Below are 20,553 nucleotides of genomic sequence, written 5' to 3'. Positions count from 1 at the left end.
ACTACAAGGGTCGAGTCTACGTTCCCCCAGACGATGAACTTCGACGCGACGTTCTCAAACAGTGCCACGACGATCCTACCTCTGGACATCCCGGCGTACACGGAACCCTCGAACGAGTTGAACGACAGTACTGGTGGCCAACCATGCGAGCCTTTGTCAAGAAGTATGTGGAAGGTTGCGACATCTGTGCCCGGAAGAAACACGCCCAGCACCCCCGCGCCTCGACTCAGCCCTTGGAGGTACCCGATGGCCCCTGGGAGACCGTTGGAGTCGACCTTATTACCCAGCTTCCTGATGCCAATGGACATGATGCCATCATCGTCTTTGTCGACCACTACAGCAAGCTCCTCCACGCCCTTCCCTGCACTTCCGACATCACCACCGAAGGTGTCGCCGACATCTATTACCGAGAAGTCTTTCGCCTCCACGGCCTCCCACTCCGGTTCATCAGCGATCGCGGTCCTCAGTTTGCCTCCAAGGTCATGCGCACCCTCCTCAAGCGTCTAGGTATCGAGTCCAACCTCACCACTGCCTATCACCCTCAGGCCAACGGACAGACTGAACGAGCCAACCAAGAAGTCGAGAAGTATCTCCGCCTCTACGTCAGCCGCCGACAAGATGATTGGGACAAACACCTTCCTATGGCCGAATTCGTTATCAACTCCCGAATCCACTCTGCCCACGACAGATCACCCTTTGAAGTCCTCTACGGCTACATCCCTCACTTCAACATCCCTGTCGGTAAACGAACTGACATCCGCCCCGTCGATGAACGCATCCAACAGCTCCAAGAAGTCCGCAAGGATGCCGAAGCCGCCTTACGCCTTGAGAAAGCGCAACAGAAGGACTCGTACGAATCCGGCAAGCGATCAACTCACCAGTTCAAGGTTGGAGACTACGTCTGGCTCAACGCTAAGGACATCCAGATCAAAGTTCCTACTCGGAAACTTGGCGACCTCCAACTCGGCCCTTACAAGATCATCGAACGAATTGGCGACCTCGACTATCGTCTTGAACTTCCCCCATCCCTTTCCCGCATTCATCCTGTGTTCCACGTTGACAAGCTCTCTCCCTGGAAAGGCAATGATGTCAATGGCATTCTGCCACCTCCGCCTGAGCCTGTTGAACTGGAGGGGGAGCTTGAATACGAGGTTCACGACATCCTCGACAGTCGTTGGAAAGGACGAGGGAAGAATCGCAGGCTGGAGTACCTGGTCAGTTGGAAGGGCTACGGATCGACAGAGGATACTTGGGAACCAGAAGAGAACTTGGAGCACGCCCCCGACGCCGTCAAGGAGTTCCATCAACGTCACCCCTCTGCACCCCGCCGCATCTCAGCCACCACCTTCGCTTCTCTCCCTTGGCGCTCGCTTGAGAACTTCACGGATACACCACCTACCGACTTCGACTGGGAGCTTGGACGACGCCTGCCAGTGATCATCGAGGACGATGAAGCTTAGAAGGGGGGTAATGTCGTGAACAGCAAGTACGAGCCCCTATTTTTCCTTATCTTATCTTATCGCTTTCATCGCTCTTATCACCTTTTCTTTATTCTCATTTTTGCTCTTATTCTCGACACGGACACTTTCTCCCATGGAACACTGCCTCGTTATGCCCTTCGCCCTACGTCTTATTGTTCTCTCCATTCTTGCACTGCCTCGTTACTCCGCTATTGTTTCTTCGCTCTTCGCGCAGCCTTGTGACTCTCCTTATTGTTCTTTTGTGTCTCGCCATCCGTTCGTCACCTTGACTCATCGCGGCTATGTAGACTGTAGAATAGGTATATAAGCTAGGTAGATCCCTCTGTATTTCCTCAGCTTGACCTCTTCGTCAATACATTGCTTCAGCATTCATCAGCATTCGTCGCTCGTCGCTCTTATCTCGCTCGCCGTTCTTATCTGCTTCGCATCACTGGTCTTTGGTTTGGTTTAGTGTTCGCTCTTCGCGACAGACATACCGTATGAATATGGAAGCCAAAAGCGAGAATTAATGCTTGGAAGGGCTTTGTGAGATGGTGAGGTTTAGTTCTGACCTGGCGGCCCCGTTTACGGCTAGGACGACCGCTTCCGTCAAAAACGAAAACACAAATGGTCGGTAATTTGACCAGCTGAGTGAGACGGTTCAAAATGGACTTGAGTACGGCAGGCTGGCCAGTGCTTGCCCACGCAGCTCTTCTTGTTCGGGCAATGGAAACAGCGCCTTCGGCTTCATAAATCCACGTACTTCACACCAAATAAACCCTTGAGCACGCCAATACCAGCGTGAATGGATCAGAAAACCCACCTGGCATCAATGCCTATCACCGGCAAGCCCTGACCTTGCTTGACTCGGTCCACCGCCTCGGTTACGAGACAATCTGCAAGGCTTGTGACCTTGGTCCCGGGGTTGTTATGAAGAATCTTGGAGAAGGGGTCGGAATGTTGACAAGTACCCAAAAGAATTGATAATCACGCACCTCCCAAAGTCCTTTCACACCCATTAGAACTAGACCAGAGAACAGTGCAATAGCAAACTGAGTGTGTCGAAAATGAGAGTTCGGTGACTCAGTTTTGTGGCCGTGCATCCTCGATCGTAAACAGGGGCTAAGTCTTACCAAATCAAGGGTGCTGCTGTAGGCGCCCATCCCTGAAGTGTCTTTTTTGCTCATTCGAACGTAGGGTAGGCCCTAAATTTGATTAAATTTGAGCTAAATCTGATTAAATTTCAACGAGCTACTCACTTACACTCAGAAGATCCCACTTACCAGCACTTACAATGAAGAACACCGTCCGGCGTCGGCTGCCCTCCTCGCTGTACTAGCCCGTGGGTCGGTTGGATAATGTGAATACATTGAGTGAATCATTACAGCACTGCCATTAAGCGACTAATGGTATACACTGTTACGCAACAGCTTTCTACGAGTCATGACTTGAACGGCTGGCTGTAATAGACGTTCAGAAAGCTCGTTCGAGCTGTGAATGTGGTTCAATATCTACTACAATAGCTTCAAATGTGCCAATCTGCAGAGTGTAGCAGACTGCAATGATAAGCTTCCCATTTTTCAAGAGTAGACCACTAGCTGAGAGCCCTACACCATTTGTCGTGCTATACCACCAAGAAACGGAACGAAGTTGCGCGCATCCGATGTGATGTTATCGTTGATGTTATCGTCGTCAAATGTACTGCACAGTGCACACATTGCCCGAGATTCGCGCGCTTGGCTTGATCATCCTCAGATCGTGGTTCCAATCTCCTGGGTCCCATCTTGTACCCTCGGCGGGAGCGATTTACAGGGATTTATCGGCCAAATTAAATCTGGACGGGGACAGGAACTTATCGGAACGTGTCATGTGATGTGATGGCGGGGTTGGCTGCCTCTTTGAGCCAGGTTCGGGGTCGCGTGGTGCCTGATGGCGGCGGTTGGAAGAGCAATGCCTCTTTGGGCTAGTGTTGCGGCTGAACCGAACTCAGTTCAGGGTTCAGTTCAGTCCGCGGCTGTGAACCGAGGTTCAATCAAGGTTCGGTGATGTGAACCTTTGTGAACTGTTTAGATGAAGTCTGATCGTAAGTCGCACGATTCAATGCCGAATCCAGCTGCCGGACCCCTATTAAACGTGGGTATGTAAACCGCTTGAGCTTCTCGAGCGCTTAACGACTTGCATCCTCCCTCCCTCCTCCCTCCCTCTCCTTTCTCTTCGAAAGTTATTGTACCTTATTCACAGCCCTCTTTACTTGAGTGTTCGGCGGTAAAATTGGCTGCCCTGTCCCTGAATAATCCTTTTTTCTTCAATCTCCAAGGTAAGATTTTTCGAGCATTTTTGCAACATAAATGGTGCAGGAAGACAGCGAAGACACCATATCTCGACTCAGTCGACTTCTTTTCTCCTCTTTTAGCCGCTGATATGTCCTCGCAGTTTGTAACCGAGCGCTCTATCCTATTGCGCGTTGGCGCCCCATCGCTGCCAGTCGGGGCGGCTTTGATGGGAATGACAAATTTGCTGTTGCTATCACCCGGCATGTCGCTCCGGGTTCATGAACTGGCCAGTCCAATCAAGTTCAGTTCACTGAACTGCGCCACCAAAAGGGTTCAGTTCAGTCCACACGGTTCACCCGCAACACTACTTTGGGCATGACATCGGTTCGCAAGGCGGGGATCCGCGGAATCATCTCCCGCCCTGCTTGTGTTTCCGGCGCTCAATATGCTTTCTTTGGAACAGGGATCGCGATCGAGGGTCAGACGTCTCCCGTTAAGGGAACCCCAGTATCACGCTGGGTCACGCTGGGTCACGTGCAAGAGAAGGGGTTTCATTATTATAACGGCCAAACGAGTAACCGTACGATTATAAAAACGATTCCATGGATGTATCCTTGCCATTTTTATAATCGCTACAATATCTAGTGACATTTATACCATGATACGAATTTAGATGGATTAACGCTCATTTCAGCCCTTTGGTCTTTTGCGTGCAAAGGCTTTCTCTTACATCTGCACTAGTACTAGGAGGTGACGATTGTGATGCAGATTACATTCTAACGCGGGGCGCCGAGATGCGCGGAGTTGCACCAAACAGCACGGCCGTGTGGCGAAATGGCATCGCGTCTGACTACGAAACGCGAATCAGGAGATTGTAGGTTCGACCCCTACCTCGGTCATCTTTTTTCCGTTCATTTTCCTGCCATCCTCATGGCGCACCTGACAAGCATCAGACGGCTGCGGGACACTCGGTTGACTCATTTCCAGATACCACAATGGTCACAGATCCCAACTTTGTTTTCTCTATCCAACACCCGGTCTTTAGTGCAGAACGACTAGAACCATAGATGGCCTCAAAACCACTCGGTAAAGCGTATTCCCATTCTAAAAAAACGATACCATCTCATATTCTCTCCTTAGTATTCGTCACAGGAAATGCGAACAAGCTGAAAGAAGTCAAGTACATTCTGTTCCAGGGAGGGAACCCGATTGAGATCGAGAATCAAGCTGTCGACCGTGAGCCTGACAGTCGCCCTACCTTGAATCGAAATTATGTCTGACTGTGCGTTGGATCCCTAGTTCCAGAAATCCAGGGCACCACTACCGAGGTCGCAAGAGACAAGTGCAGGCGCGCTGCTGAAGCTGTGGGTTTCGCCCCATAAGTTACCGATAAAATCGCGCTGACGAGCACGCAATTGGGTTCCCCAGCTGGGCACCGCATGCATCACTGAAGACACGGCTTTGGGATTCAACGCCCTCAAGGGCTTGCCAGGTCCCTACATCAAGTACTTCCTCGAGGCCCTGGGTCATGAAGGGCTGAACAAGATGTTGGCTGGTTTCGAGGACAAGACGGCAGATGCGATCTGTACATTTGCGTATTCGGCGGGGCCAGGTGAGTAGATTTCGGGAGAGGCGATATTAGTGACAGCTTTCTGAAATGAGATGTCTTTAGGAACTGAACCCATCATCTTCGAGGGTCGGACACCAGGAAAGATCGTACCTGCCAGAGGCCCAGGGATATTCGGCTGGGACGCCGTCTTTGAGCCCATCGAAGGCAACGGTTTGACGTGAGTTACACTGCTCTATAACTCTCTGAACTTTGGACTAAAGCAATCGTTCTCAGCTACGCCGAAATGCCACCCGAAGAGAAGAACAAGATCTCGCATAGATACAGGGCGTTGGACAAATTGAGGGACTTCTTGCAGGCAGAGGCTAACAAGAGCCAGAACTCTTGATCGTTATTAATTGTGACTATAGAAAGCTAATAAAAGTGTCCATATTTTGATCAGGGAATCATCTGCGAACCGTCCATGAAGACCAAGAAAACACGACATGAGAAAGAAGTCTATGTGTTGAATGAGGATGTGTGCTCTACAGCTTCGCTGCCAGCATCACCTCGTTTTGCGGAGAGTAGCCTGAACCCGGCCTTGGTGCTGGAGCATTGGGGCGGGACTTGCTGGAAGACGTGGGTCGAGTCGAGTTGCATCCAGGAGCCTGCATCTTATGTGGTGCGTTTACGAGCGAGTGAACACCAGTTACACAGAGCCTGGGGCCATTCCAGAGCTCTGATCGGCAGGTTCGGACACGTCCTCGCATGATCATGGAGGTGTTGACGATGCGCAGCTTGGTTCCGCTGAGGATCGAAGGTCAATGAAGAACGAAGCTCGAAGGGATGGACAAGCGTACAGTGGTGCTGCTTCATTCCAGATGATGTTCATGGATTGGGAAAGGCCAGTTCCATCTTTTCCGACATTGTAACCCAGTGCGATCAGAGATGACACAGAGCAGCTGCAATGGGAGACTTGTTAGTCGGGGACGAAATGGGTCAGTTGGGAATAGAACGCACTGGTCAATGAGGTATGCGGCACAGGCCCCGTGCATGATACCAAAGAGATTGCACATATCCTCCGTCACCTCCACCTCGAACACAGTCTCCGCCCTCGCTGGTTTATCTCCTCCCTTCTCCGCCGACGCACCGTCCACATCCCACACATTCACCTCCACCAGATTGACAGAGTGCCCAATCTTCGAACTAAACCAATGTGGTTCGTTGACGAAGTACTTGAACATGGACCAGCAGAAGCGTTTGGTGTCGGCGGAGGCGTTGCCTGCGATTTGCGAGCATAGCTGTTCGTCTGGAGTGGCCAGCTTGTCGGCGTAGTGGGGTGGTACGAATTTGCTGGTATTGGAAGCCGATGAACGAGACATCCTGGACGGCCTTTTGAAGCTGGCTTTTATGGTGGTGGCCGGGGCTAGAGAGCAGACAGGCGGTGGGCAGGGCGGAGGCAGAGGGCCTGAGTGGCAAAGGTGACGTCGAAGCAGGGAGCCAGGCGACTCTTTTTAACTGGTTTTCCCGTCGAGATCCACGCAAGACAGCCACCGCAGCGAAGAAAGATTTGCAAAGAGGATTCCGTCGTTTCCGAGCCCGAAGAACGTAACGCTTTATCTAACTCCGATAAAAAGCATGGTAATTGCGTTGCCTGACAAGGACACCACAGGCGAATGAACTCGAAAAACTCTTCGGCGCCATCGCTTGTTAGTTGACGCGGTATGTCCAACGTCAGCCCCAGAGTGCTAAACCATGTATCCCCTAGCAACTCCCCGCATACTGCTTGACAGTTGAGAGTATAACTGAAGGCTGGAGACTGTGTTGTGCGTTCTTCAGGATGGCATCAGTGGCAACCGTAAAGTGTGTTGAGCATCATGGACGTTGGGCGAAGATGGAAGAGAAACAGCATGTTCGATGATGAGCGCAGGCGTTTGAAATCGCGTGGCGCAATGATTGGCTCCGGCTTCCGGTAAATTTATTGCCGATTAAGCGCCAAGGATTTCCTGGCAATGGTTCCGTTGCGTGTGTCCCTGGCACAAGCCTGTCGACTCCGAAGGGTTGCAACGTACGGCTAACGGCCCCGGTAAATACGGTGAAGGAGGGGGATGGGAAATCCACTTCTTGAACTCGAACTGTCTCCTTTACCTCCATCCTTCTCTCATAGTCCCCACATCGAGCCATGAATCCACAAACGGAACTCATTCCTCTCAGGAAGAATCAGCAAGAAACTGACAACTTCCTTCGTTCGCCACTACCAGATGCCGTTACGCGGGATATACGAGGGAATGCACCAAAAGCGGTCAAAGAGCTACCTGTCAAGTGGTTAGCTGTCTTTAGGAATCGCGGCAATGCCTTCTCACATCACATTGCGGAACGAATGAAGGTGACGGACGTGGATATTGTGACCAGCGTAGACGATGGGCACAAGATCGAGGGAAGGGTGGTTGTGGAGGTCGAGGTCACTCCTGGTATGCCCCGCTAAATCTACAAGTTCATGATGGGCTGAAACCGACGTCGGGACTCGATTCTTAGAAATGTGCGATGGAGAGGGCGTAATGCATCAAGGAGCACTGGTGTTCTTGATAGACGAGTATGGGTTTTCCCGCGTTCTTGCTGGAAGTCACTATATTGATTCACCCCCCACCTTTTACAGGTGCTCGACGCTGTCTATGGTTGTAGCCAACGCTGCCGAAGGCAGGGTGACGCCTCCAGGTGTTTCATGCTCGATCAACACCTTGTTCCATTCCACAGCTACGGCGTAAGTAGCACATTGGGACTCTCGTTAACTTCGCTACTTACCTCCCTGTGGATCAGAGGTACCAAGTTGCGGATAGTGAACCGCTCCCTCGCAGCTGGATATGATTCTAACTCAGGTCGAAGCGATGTAAGAGCCATTCCAATCAACCTTTTGCAATGAATTGTAACGAATGTACTCACGAAACTAGGTGTGGGATTCGGAGAACCACAAGCTCATCGCATCGGGTACGCAGCTCACGATGCCTCCATCTCGGCCAACGGCTGGAAAGAAGAGCAAACTGTAATGCTGCACATAGACAGTCTTCCTCATTTCCAGTAGAAATATACCGTATACCTACTGTAGATACGCGCCTGCTTACGACAAACTACAGCTTCTAATTAATTCTCGTGAAGTGGTCAGCGGCTAACCGGAAGGATGGACTACTAAAAGCCCCTATCTCGCGTTAATGCTGCACTGAACGCGTCGAAATCACATGAGCCTGGGGGATTCAGAATCATTGGTTTCAGATTCATGATGTCAGCCTGGTCTTTCTTTCAACTTTCTCCTGTACCACCAACTTCGATTCTCCTGGAGGTTCACAACCAGTCGTCTCTAGGAATGGTCCACCTAGCGCTATCACTGGGTCGACTCGAGTTGCTCTAGTTCTCTTCTTGGCGGCGTCAACAGGCGTTCACCCAGAACGAAATGACGGTACCAATTTCACCTCGGCCTAGGAATTCAGATGCCCGAGGCACACTGCTGTTGGCGATAACACTCGACGATATAGTATGAAAGACCCTGAAACGCGATTGCCGATTAGACTCAATGGCTTACTTGGCGCTACTGGTGCCCGTCCAGCTGCCATGCGAATGGTACTCGAGTACTCGCCCACATCGAAACTGGACTCACGAGGATTGTACGCAAAAGGAATCTATTGCATTTATCTACAATTTTGCTTGCACCATAATCTCGTTTAACAGCAGTGAGCACCCCACGTCTAATCTTGTTGGGGAAGAAGGGCTGTATCCCCTCTTCGTTAAACTGCTTGGTGACTGGGTGTTATCATCGTCTCTTTTCTGAAGGCGAGTCATTCCTGGAGAATTGATGAGGGAATGGATTCCCGTCATGCAAAGCTTCGACCCGTTCCAGATCTCAGCTTTGCATATTCTGGTCCGACCGCGGAGAACGATGGAGGCGCTGACGATGCGTAGTTTGGATCCTCTGTATTTTTTCAAGGGTTGGTTCTGGTCCAGGAATGACAGAACAAGAGGTGACGTACATCGGTGCTGCACCGTGATAAATGATGTTCATAGATTGCGAAAGGCCTGTCCCATCTTCGCCGTTATGATATCCAAGCGCGACCAGGGGGGTTACTGAACAGCTGCCAGGAGAATGGTCAGGGAGAAAAGACAACAGGAGAGTCGAGGGTACTCACTAATCTAACAAATAGCCGGCGCAGGCGCCATGCAAGATCCCAAACGGATTGCACATCTCCTTCGTCACAACAACTTCGAATACCGACTCTGCTTTCGTCGGCTTGCCATTCCCATCTGTACTCCAGAGGTTGACTTCGACAAGCCTCACGGAGGTTCCAATGCTGGATGCGAACCAAGTACCGGACTCGCCGACGAAATGTCTGAATACGGCCCAGCAGTACCACTTAACACCGTCGCAGGCATTTCCAGACATTCTTGACACGACGGGATCGTCGTGGGGTACCCGCAATTTGTCGGCATATATCGAGGGGATGAAATGCTGACAAGGGTGGACTATCTGAGATGAGGAGGAAGCCATCTAGAACTGTGTGGGAGGCGTAAGAAGTGACTGTTAGGTGTCCGGTGAGGATGTCGTGGGCGACGTGGATGGTGTTGAGGCTGCTGGCGAAGTCCTCCGAGGCCAGTATTTATGTGCCCACTTCCCCGATCTGTGACAGCCTCGACTGTTGGTTGCCCAGTCCCCGGTCCCGAGAATCTCATCCTACATTACTAGTTAGCGCGGGTTGGTGCAAATTAACTGACCATAGCCGAGCAAAAATGTTTGCTATCCTCGGTTCGCTTAAGTCAATATGGAGTAGTGCGGAGACATCATTACCTCTTTCAAGCTACTGGTGCTGCAAAACGTGTCGGAATGGCGGCCCACAGCGATCGCATCAAACATCTAACTGGGCCAACGCTTTCCAGTCTTTGGAAGTCGAGCTGACGATTGATTTGGTGGTAATACATTGTTTGAACCTGCGTTCAGTGAGGATATCCATACAATCTCCCCGTTTGACAAAGAGTGCATAAAGGGTGAAATCCAGTGGATCTGGTGGGATTTAAATACTCGCAAAGTGGGTCAGAGACCATTCCATTTGGGTTTTCGAGCCTCAATTCCATCCTTCCTGTTACCAAAAGCGGTATAAACCATCCCTAATTTGCGGATTATGGACATCAACGCGTCTGATATGCTTCGCAATCACATGGTAGTCGGCGAACACGGCTACCAAGACTGAGTTTACGCTCATCGTGGTTCGTTCTGAATCATCAACTAGGCCTACAGACCCCATCCACAGTGGTACTCCAATGTCCTACCGTAATCTGGGCGCTAAATTGACTTGGGCGAGTGACCACGGGCAGTACCTCCTCCCTGCCTCCCTTTCTTGTCAGGTTCGATCTGCTTCCGGCTAGATAATTACCGTCGCCAAATGTACGTGGCCCAGATTTCAGATGCCGGGGCACCTTTGTCGACATCCTCAGCGACCGTACCAGCCTAAATAAACACCTGGTATTCATCTCTGGTGAGCACCTAGTGCCTCACGCTCCCTCTCCGAGAACTTATCGTCACCTCGCACCTACCCCTCAGTCTCCACGTTTGTCCATGTCAGCAACTGAAACGGGTTCTTCGCCAGTGCCACCCAACTCGCGGGCATCATACATGGACGACTTCCTTTCATCCCCACTGCCTTCTTCGACAACCTCCGAAATATTGGGAAATGCCAGTACCGAACTGAAGGAGATTGCGGTCAAGTGGTATTTTCTCTTCCGATCATCAGGGAGTGACTTTGGGAAAACGTGCTCCGAGCTCAAAGTTACGGAGGTGTGGGTGCAGGATCACGTCGATTCAGAGGACATAGGTGCCCAGAATGAGAGTGTAGAGGAGAGGGTACGGAGAGGACATCCGACTGGACAGAGGGAGGTGAAGATGGTTGCAGAAGTCGAGGTCAAACCGGGTGAGCTCAATTGGGAATCAGACTCACCAGCTTACGATAGCTGACACCATTTGCCGCTCGCAAGAAATGTGTGACGGGGAAGGATATCTACACAACGGATGTATGGCCTTGATCATTGACGAGTGCGTGTTCAGTTGCATTGACCGTAACACTAAGCATTGAGGTTATTTCCTCTATATAGGGGCTCCGCGATCGCATTGCTTGTCCACAAAGTGTTGGAGGGAGGAAGAAACATCATCGGTGTGTCTCAGAACATCAATATCCTTTACCACGCGCCTGCTCCAGTGTAAGTCCAGTTTGTTTTGAATGAACTCGACTGGCTGTGACCTCTGAATGACATGTAACATGTAACAGTGGAACCAGATTGCGGATAGTGAACCGGTCGGTGACGACGGCTGGCGTGCTGGGTACCTGTCGGAGCGATGTGAGTACAATCCTATATCGCACAACACTGGAATGAATTCGCCTAACCCCCTGCTAGATCTGGGATAAAGACACCAACCGATTAATCGCAACGGGCCTACAGAGTCAGGCAGATAGAAACAATGTTTGAATAATAACAATCCTTACACGTTCGAAATAAGTGTCTCGCCGCCAAAGCTGCTTTGCGTGAAGCCTGTTTGAAGTTTGAAAAAAGAATTGATGCAAAGGCTTCGAACGTGGAAGAGACAAAAAGTAGTAAAAAAACGATGACCGAGGTAGGGGTCGAACCTACAATCTCCTGATTCGCGTTTCGTAGTCAGACGCGATGCCATTTCGCCACACGGCCCTGCTAAAACAGCAGCTGGTCGCTATCTCGAGGAGCCAACGACATCCCCAGCATGCTACATTCCTAGGAGAACCCTTTACATTTAAGCGCTGAGCCGCCTGAGCGCCCCACATCGACGTCGTCTGGCCAGTGAAAGCAATTCTTCGTCATAGTCTAGAACACAGGGAAAGTAAAGTAACATGATGGCGAAAATACTAACACATTTGCTTCAGGGTTCGTCCCAGATGACTTCGTCCACAAATTACTTCAGAGTATTCAGCATGGCACGGGTTGGACCGGTACATTTGATTAACCCGAGGCGTCTGAGTCTCGAGCCCTTGAGAGAGCGCATGGCGAATAGTTTCAGGAACAGGGCTCGGCGATATGGGTCATTGAAAATGTAGCCATTGCGGCAGACGATTTGCTCGAGTGTCGGGAAACGGAGGGTGGGAGGAGGACTGTCCCCTTCGGCCGTCTGTGCATCAGCGTCCGTAGCAATTGCCTCTGCATCTGGCGCTGGTACATTGTCCTCCGTCCCAGGCTCCACGACGTTCGCCTCTGGGGCGCCACCGGCCACGATCGCTGCATGACATGCACTACATGCATGGTCGCCTGCGACGTCTCCGGCTCATCGTGGGTTGGTTCCTCGATCAATTCCAAGAGAGGGTCTGAAAGGAGCCACTCCATGAAGGACGTCCTCGTCATATGACCAAGGTCGATGGACTGCAGTTTGGGGAACCAAACTGAGACGGTCGACCAATCCTTAAACGGGTCCGCTGTGAGTTGGTCGGGCAGCACCAGAGAACAGACATCTTCCCATCCGAGGAGGCGCACGATGCGGTGAATAATCTCTGAGATGTGGTCTGTCGGCATCACATGGAGCGAGAAGATGATGGTGAATGAAGGGGCTTCTGAGGGCTGGAGAGTTTGGCGCGAGATTTCATTCCATCCTGAAAATATGAACTTGGTCTCGTCGTAGTATCGATCGAGGTGCAGACGAAGTGCCTGGGGTGCCGGGGATGTGGCGGAATTGGGCAATGGAAGCTCGTCCATCCACAGCTCGGAGAGCACTGAGCGGAGGAGCTCCAGAGCATTATCTTCGGAAGTGTTGAAGTCCAACTGCAGTTCTGTCGAGCGTGTCAGGCGACAATGCTTTAAGATGTAGGCGCAATATACGATGTGGTCATGGAGGTGGAGTTTCTTCAGAAACGGGAAGGTGACAACCTTGGTTTCTCCAGCCGCGGTATCGGCGTCGAGGGTCAGCTTTGTTAGCTTCAGTTCTACTAAATTGCGCAGCCCGGCAAGGCCTTCAAGGAAGTCGAACACGGGATGGAAGCGAGTTTCAGTGAGGTAAATGTGGGTTGCGTTCTTCATGATATTCGTATCCCATTGCCTACTAGGGCTGCATCGGATGAGCGCTATCCGCTTGAGCTGAGGGGCGTCAATATCTAGGAAAGCAGGTGGTAGTGTAGCGTGGTTCATGCCGATATGGTCGAGCGTAAGGCTTTCGAGGAGCGAGGCCGGGCCTTTTGCTCCTCGAAGCAAGCCATTGGCGGCGATGAGGTTGGTTTGGAGGATTAGCCTGGTTATCCTACCCAACTCTTGGACCGTCGGGGAGAGGAAGTCAATGATTTTCCGACCAGAGGAAGCGACAATACAGGAAATCGGGACATCTTTCGACCTGGCAGATATGACCTTTAGCCATGGGAGCCCGACCCTTGAATCCAGGTCCGACCACAGATCTTGAAAGCCAATGGCGGCATTTCTCCAGCGACGACAGACGTGGGTGACCCATATCCACTGGAGGGTAGGATAGGAAGTCGTCCTCTCACCCTTGACTTCCATAAATATTTTGCATAGAAGCTCGTCGGGGATATGGGAAATACGTGTGATGTTGTTACGTTTACTTCTCAACTGGCGAACTTGCTCCAGGAGCACTGCGATTTGGGCGTCGATCGATTCCAGTGTTTCCTCCATGGAGGCAGGCAATTCGGATGGAGCATCAGCCATGGAGAAAACTGGGAGATACGAGTTAGTAGGTGCTGCATTGGGCCTACTGACACTTACCCGAGGTGGGAGAAATATTTGGCGATGAGGCAGCTGGCTTGGTGGCTCGACTCAATGGATTGCCACGAAGCAGGTACAGAGTCTGAGTCTGCCAAGGGGGTTTGGATCATGATGCTTGATGCGCTTGATGCAAGCGCGAGTCCCAAGTCATGGCTCTTTCAGGTTAATCACGTCCGAATCAGGGTAGGTGAAGCAGCTGGTTCCACAGATATACGCACTCGCTTAGTGTTTTCATTCCTTGGTGGACAGAATCGCAAAGAGCGACGATAAGGATATGTCACGTCCTTTCTTGAAAGAACGGAACATAACGAAGGGCCACCTTTCGCCAATTTCCAGCCTACCCACAGAACTCCTCTGCAGGGTCTTTGTGCTGCAGCGAGACTTGTCTCGCTATCCCGTGTCACCCGACCTCACTTGGACCCAGGTCATCCATGTATGTCGCCGTTGGAGGACAGTAGGCCTCGACTGCCCCGAGCTCTGGGCGGTGGTGACAAATGACATACCGGATGTGATGCAGGAGTACTTCCAGCGCTCCAAGTCGGTCCCGATCTCACTCTATCTGAGGAACCGGCGCATGCACACCACCGATACGTTCCAAGAACTAAAGACCGCCGTTTCAGCCCATGTCAGGAGACTGCGGACCCTTGAAATTGACGCAATGTACACTCACAACCTTCTTGATTGGATATCTCCCCTCACTGAAGACGCTCCTCGTTTATCCCGCCTTCGCCTTGCGATCGATCGAAGCACCAATTGGGTTGAGCTTCCCTCCAAATTCCTCAACGGCGGTGCACCCGTTCTTCGACACCTCACTCTGATGAATTGCACACTGGCATTCCCTTGGTCTACTCCATTCCTTCTTCATTTGACCTCTTTCAACCTTTGCATTGAGCACAATCATCCGCATCAGCTCTTAATGGAGCCATTCCTTGACACCCTGGAGCAAATGCATTCCCTTGTAGAGTTAGGGTTGGGGGTCGACTTCGATGACACTTCGTCGACACTAGACGGTCGCGTTGTAGCCCTGACTTCCCTGCAAATACTCAGGATCACCAACAGTACGACCGAGTGGGCAAGGGTCCTGAGATACGTTGCCATACCTCCAACCGCCCTGCTTAGAATGCAGGCTTTTGGCAATAACTACACTGACAACATTCCGCCATCCGAACACCCTCCGATTCCTCCGATTACACCCCTTCGCTGCCTCCCTTCAACCATCGATATGACTTCCTCAGAGGCTTCCACCCATGCAGTCAAGGCTGTTTTCAAAACCCTTCAACTGTCGATAACCAATTCCTCGAGGTCCGTCCGACGCTCCCTGATGGTATGGGTAGCACTCTGGGAAGGGACGGTCGCGTTCAGCGATGACGAGGAGGACAACAATACTTCTTTTCCATTCGGCCAAACAAGCCGCATTGACCACTCGCAGGTGCACATCGAAGCAGGCAACCTGCATAAAGAGGCGGAATCCTTTCCTCGTTGGATTCTGTCCTCTGTTTCCCTCAGCGATATACGTGTCCTGGATATAGGTGTCTGGCCCGATAGTCCCAGCCGAATACTCTCGCTTATTGTCGCTGACATGCCCCTTCTCGAAACCATCTACTTGGGCATCAAATACAACACGGCTGCAGCACAGTTCCTCCAGTATTTCAAGGACGCCCATTGCTCGACTGCGCCAGAATCCAAGGACCTTCCCCTGCCTAAACTCCTACACCTCCGGTTCTTTGAATCGATGTTTGGCGATGTCGCATGCGCGACGCGTTACCGACTCGCGTCCTTTGGATTCTTACTCGAAGCGCTGCGAATACGAGCTGACGCCGGGGGACATCTACCTCAAGTGGCATTTAACAGATGTTGCAACATCACTCAAGACAAAGTGGACCAGCTGAAGACCATTGGGGTAGAGGTGGTATGGGATGGTATAGACTGGCCAGTACCTCAAGATCTGAACCAGGTCTCCTGTGTCTCCTCTGACTGCCCTTGTTCCGTCTCCCATTCACACGCGCCTGGTGACTCTGGCGTGTCAATCTGTCAGTCAAGCCAAGTAGGCATATTAGGCTCAGTTATCTAGACGCCTGAGATTAGCAAGGTAAGATGGTATAATGAACGAGAGGATCCGAGTCATTACTTCGTCATATACCGAGTAGTACAAATTACGATACAACACGCCAAATGCCAAACCTACTCTAGTTAGGTCCAATGAATTGATACAAAATCCTTCTAACGAATCCAGAAAGGTGCTGAGGATCATTCTGATATGCGCTCTATTTCACCACCCGTCAATCAGTAAGCCATCCCCAAACAAGATGAGAACTGAAGGCCAAAACTCACCATAACCATGCCCATGCCAATAGATGTCAAAATCACATCACCCCACTTGCCCGTTCGGAACACCCATCCCTTGCCTCTGGCCATAACCCACGCACTCTCCAATCCTTTAGGGAGAACATACATCGCAAGCTCACCGCGCCTACGTTTAGCTTCTACCAACAGCGCCAAACCGGCGAAGAAACCAGGGAACCAGAACGATGGCTTGGAAACAAAGAAGTCGATGAATTCTTGAGGAAGGTACTTGAAGATTGAGCCGTCAGGGGAGTTGCGGAGGATGCTGAGGGCTCGGTGGAGTTTGTTTTTGTAGCAGAACAGTGCTGAAAGGAAAACGATCAGGGACCAATCACGAGTGAAAGGCGAGCATGAAACTTACATTGATAAATAACAATAAAAACGCCCAGGAAGGCTGAGCTTCGCATACTACCCACACCGGCTCTGACGAGAACCTTTCCGGGGTCCCTCATGAAGCCTTCCCATTTGAAGAGAACAGCGGGGACGAAGTGAAGAGCGCCGTAGATGGGGAGCATCCATTTGAACACCGCAAAGAACCGGTCAAGGGGGACAGACGAGCAGTGTGAAACTGCAGGGTGCACGGCGGAGCAGGGGCCATAGTAAGGGAAGTACCATGAGCTTGGGTCAGATGGATCGGCCGGACCCAGAGATGGGAGTGTGAGGTATGGGGAGACATCAGGTGGGAAGGAGGGCAATGTGAGGAATCGTTCCTTGAATGCCTTGAGCGCGGTCATATTGCTGGGCGTGATATCCTGAAAGCAGAGTTGGCATAAGTGGAAGGAACTTTACTCCGTCTGGAGGAAACCTACGCGGCTCTTCAACAATTTGTCTACATCTGCAAAGTTGAAGGTGTGATCCCGGACCATCTCGCGGTTGATCCTGACACCCTCCATGGGAACCTTGGAGGCTTGGGACATCCTGGATGAAGGACCCTGTCAATCCGGAGGAGGTTATGGGAGCGGAAGACAAGGCTTACCAGTTGGAATATGAGCGAGGAAGCGTTTCTGGCCTAAGCAGGAATGCGTAGACGATTTGACCGCAGCTAATCCGAGTCGTCAGATATAGGCATCGCATTAGGGGAGGCAACTTACGCCAAGCAGAACACAATTACGTCTCCATGAGGAATCTTGAGGTTTCTCGCTGCAGCGAATGCGTTGTAGGAACCTTGCAAGCCACTGAACAGAATGGTCAGGACCGAAAGGGTATAAAGAGGTTTACCAGACTCACCGAACAAACATCTGCTGTGAGATGACCCCTCGTCGACTTTGTTTCTCCCACATGATAGCCAACCCGCCAGCAATCGTTCCTGCCAGAGCTGCATGCCAACGCCTGACTCGTTTCCTGACCATCAACAGTTGAGCACGAGCACTGAGACTGAGCTTGGCCTTCTTTTCCTCTGAAGGGTCGGAAAAGGAGGGGATTGGGATTTCAATTGATGGTGGCTTCTCGGATGGGTTCATGGCCGGTATAAGGATTGGGAGAGCATTGATAAGGAACTTGTAAAGGGAGGTGAAGGTTCCTATATTTTATTGAGCGAGACATTCAACCAGAATTCAACCGAAGACGTACCTAACATGGCAGCAAACCTCCATGTATCCTCGCCAAAGAGAGCATGTCGGATAACCGTTGGGCGGTAATCCCTGAAGACAGCAATTAGTTTCGAACATGCCGATAAGTCTGTGTGCAACATACCTAGGCACTCGGCCAATACGAATCAACGCGAGCACCAGGTTGACCAGTGCTCTGATACTGAACGCCAGACTTGCTGACCTCAAACCACCCTTGGCTGCGTGCTCAACACATTTCTGGAGAGTTTCTAGATCTTGCACAGGCTGTCCTCTATCTCTCCACACAATCTTTCGCGCCTCTTTCAGGCCTGTCCAAAACCAGGTTAGTCCAGGGGTTCGCTGTCATATTGTTCGAAAAGAATGACCTTCGTGGTAGTTTGCCATCGCCACCAGGTTCTCGAAAGACGCCATAGCACGTTTGGGCGTGAAATGGATAGCATCTTGTTCGTTGGCTGGCGTTGGAGGGTATGAGGTGCCATCCAGGGGTGTGACGCTTCGTGATTCTTCATCGCTCCGTGTGTCTGGCGAGACTAGTCGCTCGTCGCCGCTGCTCGAGGCCGCCATTGTGCTGGTTCGCGGATACTAAAGGACAACAGACGGTCGTAACTTGGTCGAATTGTTGGGGTAAAACGGGTGCAAAATGGGGATCCTGGAGTCTGTTGCGCGTAAGTGTCTTGGAGCTTCTGGCTTTAACACATGAATTCGAGGCGACACGTCGTGTTCTGGATTTTGGATCGCTGTCGTCGTTGTCGATGCCGTATTATGGACGTCGTTGTCCGGTCTTGAACCAAGGTTCGTCCTAGGTCGAGGTCAACATTCAAGTTGAAGGCCCCGCTCATCGCACCCCGGTACAGTTGACCTGACCCCTCACCGGCAAGAACGTCTCCAGACTCCGGATCTGGAACTATTGATACCGCTCAAACCCGTCCGTCCAATCACTGTTCAGCTGTTTTCAAATTCAATTTCGCCCCTATTAGCGAGGGTGTTTGGACGTTCTGGCTGTTGGGAGGTGCTGAAGGACCACGGCGACGAGAAAAACGTGTTCCACGTTGTCGTCGAGGCGTTTTCCGTGGTTTACGCACCGCGTGGCGAATTTAGGCGCTGGGGTGGCTGGGCGGCGTCCCGCATTCTCGTCCCCAAACTTGTACATCGATCAATATCACATTCGCGGTCTCCTCGTCACCATCGCCAACAGCAATAAACCACTAAAACGCGCCACAGCACAGCGCTAAACCTCGAAAGGACATCCCTTCACCGTCTTATCGTCGTCGAACGGAATGTGACTAGAGCTAGGAAAAGAAACTCGATCTTTGTAAAGATCACGTGTAAGCCCCTGTTTCGCGCGATTCCTCATTTTGACACCATCGCGCAATCCGCTACAGAGATCACTAACGGCCATAGATTCATTATGAAAAACTCGACGACGAATCTATACGCTATCTTCCTCTCCTACCACCTCATTCCTGTTTCCCATTGCCCTGCTTCCCAGGTCCCCTGAAAATCCGGAAGAAAAAGACTAAATATTCGCATTAGAATATGTCGTCATCGTCCTCGACCGCACCGACCTTCCCCAAACCCCTTCCGCTCCCTCTTCCTCAGGACCTGCTCGAGTCGATCAATGCTCATCTATCCAACCTCACTCCCGAGGAAATCCTGAAATGGGGTGTAGAGCACCTCCCCAACTTGCACCAGACCACTGCATTCGGTTTGACTGGCCTCGTCGCCATCGACATGCTCTCAAAACTCACCGATAACCCCCCTCCTCTCATCTTCCTCGACACCCTCTACCACTTCCCCGAAACATACGAATTGGTTGAAGAAGTGAAGCAGAAATACGGATATGTCGGAAAGACAGCTCAAGACGCTCGGGAGGGCAAGAGGATCTATGTCTATAGACCCGAAGGCTGCGATACCGTCGCTGAATTCGAGAAAGAGCACGGTGAAAAATTGTGGGAGAGGGACGAGGACAAGTACGACTTCCTGATCAAGGTATGTTAATCTCTATATTGTTATTGTGACTCTCATTCATTGGATGCACCCAAGGTCGAGCCCGCACGCAGAGCCTATCAAGACCTCAACGTCCAATCCGTCATCACAGGACGACGCGCATCTCAAGGCGCCGACCGCGCCAATCTACCCCCTCTTGAAGTCGACAGCACCGGCTTGCTCAAACTTAACCCCCTCTTTGCTTGGACATTCGAATTTGTCCAGTGGTACGTCAACTCCAACAACGTACCGCGCAACAAACTCTTGGACCAGGGCTACAAGAGTATTGGCGATTGGCACAGCACGCAAAAGGTCGGAGAGGGTGAGGGTGAAAGGGCCGGGCGGTGGAAGGGGAGGGATAAGACAGAATGTGGGTTGCATAAGGATTATTGGGCGCTTAAGGCCAAGGCAACTGGTGCGGACGCTGCTGCGAGTGAGTCTCAAGCTCAGGCTGTGGCGGTTTCTGCCTGATTGTGGATGAATAATTAATACTCACTGTGACAAACGCCGATAGTAGAGAAGTTGTAATATTGTACGAGTATGACAGCAGTAGAATGGTTATGAAGGTTGACTTGAGCATTACTCGGGTAGTTGGATCAAACCTACTTGAAGCC

General features: G+C 51.4%; 9 protein-coding genes and 2 non-coding genes across 11 annotated transcripts; 5 read left to right on the top strand and 6 right to left on the bottom strand.

Moving 5' to 3' along the window:
- Positions 1 to 1,853: 1,853 nt before the first annotated feature.
- Positions 1,854 to 3,243, bottom strand: CC1G_14706 (hypothetical protein; the record flags this gene model as incomplete). Its single annotated transcript, XM_002911231.1, has 7 exons — positions 1,854 to 1,916; positions 1,958 to 2,051; positions 2,284 to 2,372; positions 2,456 to 2,512; positions 2,594 to 2,665; positions 2,754 to 2,795; positions 3,091 to 3,243. 7 exons carry the CDS (start codon positions 3,241 to 3,243, stop codon positions 1,854 to 1,856), a joined length of 570 nt encoding a protein of 189 aa, XP_002911277.1.
- Positions 3,244 to 4,553: 1,310 nt separating this feature from the next.
- CC1G_20119 lies at positions 4,554 to 4,632 on the top strand. Its single transcript has one exon. It is a non-coding gene; the product is annotated as a tRNA-Arg (tRNA).
- Positions 4,633 to 4,800: 168 nt separating this feature from the next.
- Positions 4,801 to 5,688, top strand: CC1G_08181 (inosine triphosphate pyrophosphatase; the record flags this gene model as incomplete). The annotated part of the gene is made up of 6 exons (XM_001837575.2): positions 4,801 to 4,819; positions 4,874 to 4,969; positions 5,033 to 5,097; positions 5,162 to 5,345; positions 5,406 to 5,520; positions 5,577 to 5,688. 6 exons carry the CDS (start codon positions 4,801 to 4,803, stop codon positions 5,686 to 5,688), a joined length of 591 nt encoding a protein of 196 aa, XP_001837627.2.
- Positions 5,689 to 5,824: 136 nt separating this feature from the next.
- CC1G_08180 (hypothetical protein) lies at positions 5,825 to 6,661 on the bottom strand (the record flags this gene model as incomplete). The annotated part of the gene is made up of 3 exons (XM_001837574.1): positions 5,825 to 6,086; positions 6,140 to 6,241; positions 6,300 to 6,661. 3 exons carry the CDS (start codon positions 6,659 to 6,661, stop codon positions 5,825 to 5,827), a joined length of 726 nt encoding a protein of 241 aa, XP_001837626.1.
- An 800-nt stretch (positions 6,662 to 7,461) lies between these two features.
- Positions 7,462 to 8,323, top strand: CC1G_08179 (hypothetical protein; the record flags this gene model as incomplete). The annotated part of the gene is made up of 5 exons (XM_001837573.1): positions 7,462 to 7,750; positions 7,815 to 7,872; positions 7,936 to 8,040; positions 8,097 to 8,166; positions 8,228 to 8,323. 5 exons carry the CDS (start codon positions 7,462 to 7,464, stop codon positions 8,321 to 8,323), a joined length of 618 nt encoding a protein of 205 aa, XP_001837625.1.
- A 434-nt stretch (positions 8,324 to 8,757) lies between these two features.
- CC1G_08178 (hypothetical protein) lies at positions 8,758 to 9,708 on the bottom strand (the record flags this gene model as incomplete). Its single annotated transcript, XM_001837572.2, has 5 exons — positions 8,758 to 8,817; positions 8,929 to 9,039; positions 9,222 to 9,240; positions 9,299 to 9,400; positions 9,455 to 9,708. 5 exons carry the CDS (start codon positions 9,706 to 9,708, stop codon positions 8,758 to 8,760), a joined length of 546 nt encoding a protein of 181 aa, XP_001837624.2.
- A 1,167-nt stretch (positions 9,709 to 10,875) lies between these two features.
- CC1G_14705 (hypothetical protein) lies at positions 10,876 to 11,780 on the top strand (the record flags this gene model as incomplete). The annotated part of the gene is made up of 5 exons (XM_002911230.1): positions 10,876 to 11,227; positions 11,292 to 11,349; positions 11,409 to 11,513; positions 11,582 to 11,651; positions 11,709 to 11,780. 5 exons carry the CDS (start codon positions 10,876 to 10,878, stop codon positions 11,778 to 11,780), a joined length of 657 nt encoding a protein of 218 aa, XP_002911276.1.
- A 137-nt stretch (positions 11,781 to 11,917) lies between these two features.
- Positions 11,918 to 11,996, bottom strand: CC1G_20118. Its single transcript has one exon. It is a non-coding gene; the product is annotated as a tRNA-Arg (tRNA).
- Positions 11,997 to 12,338: 342 nt separating this feature from the next.
- CC1G_08175 (hypothetical protein) lies at positions 12,339 to 13,985 on the bottom strand (the record flags this gene model as incomplete). The annotated part of the gene is made up of 1 exon (XM_001837569.2): positions 12,339 to 13,985. The coding sequence occupies one exon, from the start codon at positions 13,983 to 13,985 to the stop codon at positions 12,339 to 12,341; it is 1,647 nt and encodes a 548-aa protein (XP_001837621.2).
- Positions 13,986 to 15,980: 1,995 nt separating this feature from the next.
- Positions 15,981 to 18,517, bottom strand: CC1G_08173 (hypothetical protein; the record flags this gene model as incomplete). Its single annotated transcript, XM_001837567.2, has 10 exons — positions 15,981 to 16,070; positions 16,374 to 16,690; positions 16,747 to 17,137; positions 17,195 to 17,303; positions 17,362 to 17,427; positions 17,477 to 17,560; positions 17,613 to 17,904; positions 17,955 to 18,025; positions 18,078 to 18,261; positions 18,319 to 18,517. The coding sequence occupies 10 exons, from the start codon at positions 18,515 to 18,517 to the stop codon at positions 15,981 to 15,983; spliced, it is 1,803 nt and encodes a 600-aa protein (XP_001837619.2).
- A 972-nt stretch (positions 18,518 to 19,489) lies between these two features.
- On the top strand, positions 19,490 to 20,410 carry CC1G_08172 (phosphoadenylyl-sulfate reductase; the record flags this gene model as incomplete). The annotated part of the gene is made up of 2 exons (XM_001837566.1): positions 19,490 to 19,942; positions 19,997 to 20,410. 2 exons carry the CDS (start codon positions 19,490 to 19,492, stop codon positions 20,408 to 20,410), a joined length of 867 nt encoding a protein of 288 aa, XP_001837618.1.
- Between the last annotated feature and the right edge of the window lie 143 nt (positions 20,411 to 20,553).

Source organism: Coprinopsis cinerea, assembly GCF_000182895.1.
Source record: "Coprinopsis cinerea okayama7#130 chromosome 5 map unlocalized cont3.5, whole genome shotgun sequence".
NCBI lineage: Eukaryota > Fungi > Basidiomycota > Agaricomycetes > Agaricales > Psathyrellaceae > Coprinopsis > Coprinopsis cinerea.
The sequence above is the reverse complement of the archived record's forward strand: the minus strand, read 5'-3'. Positions and strand labels throughout refer to the sequence as shown.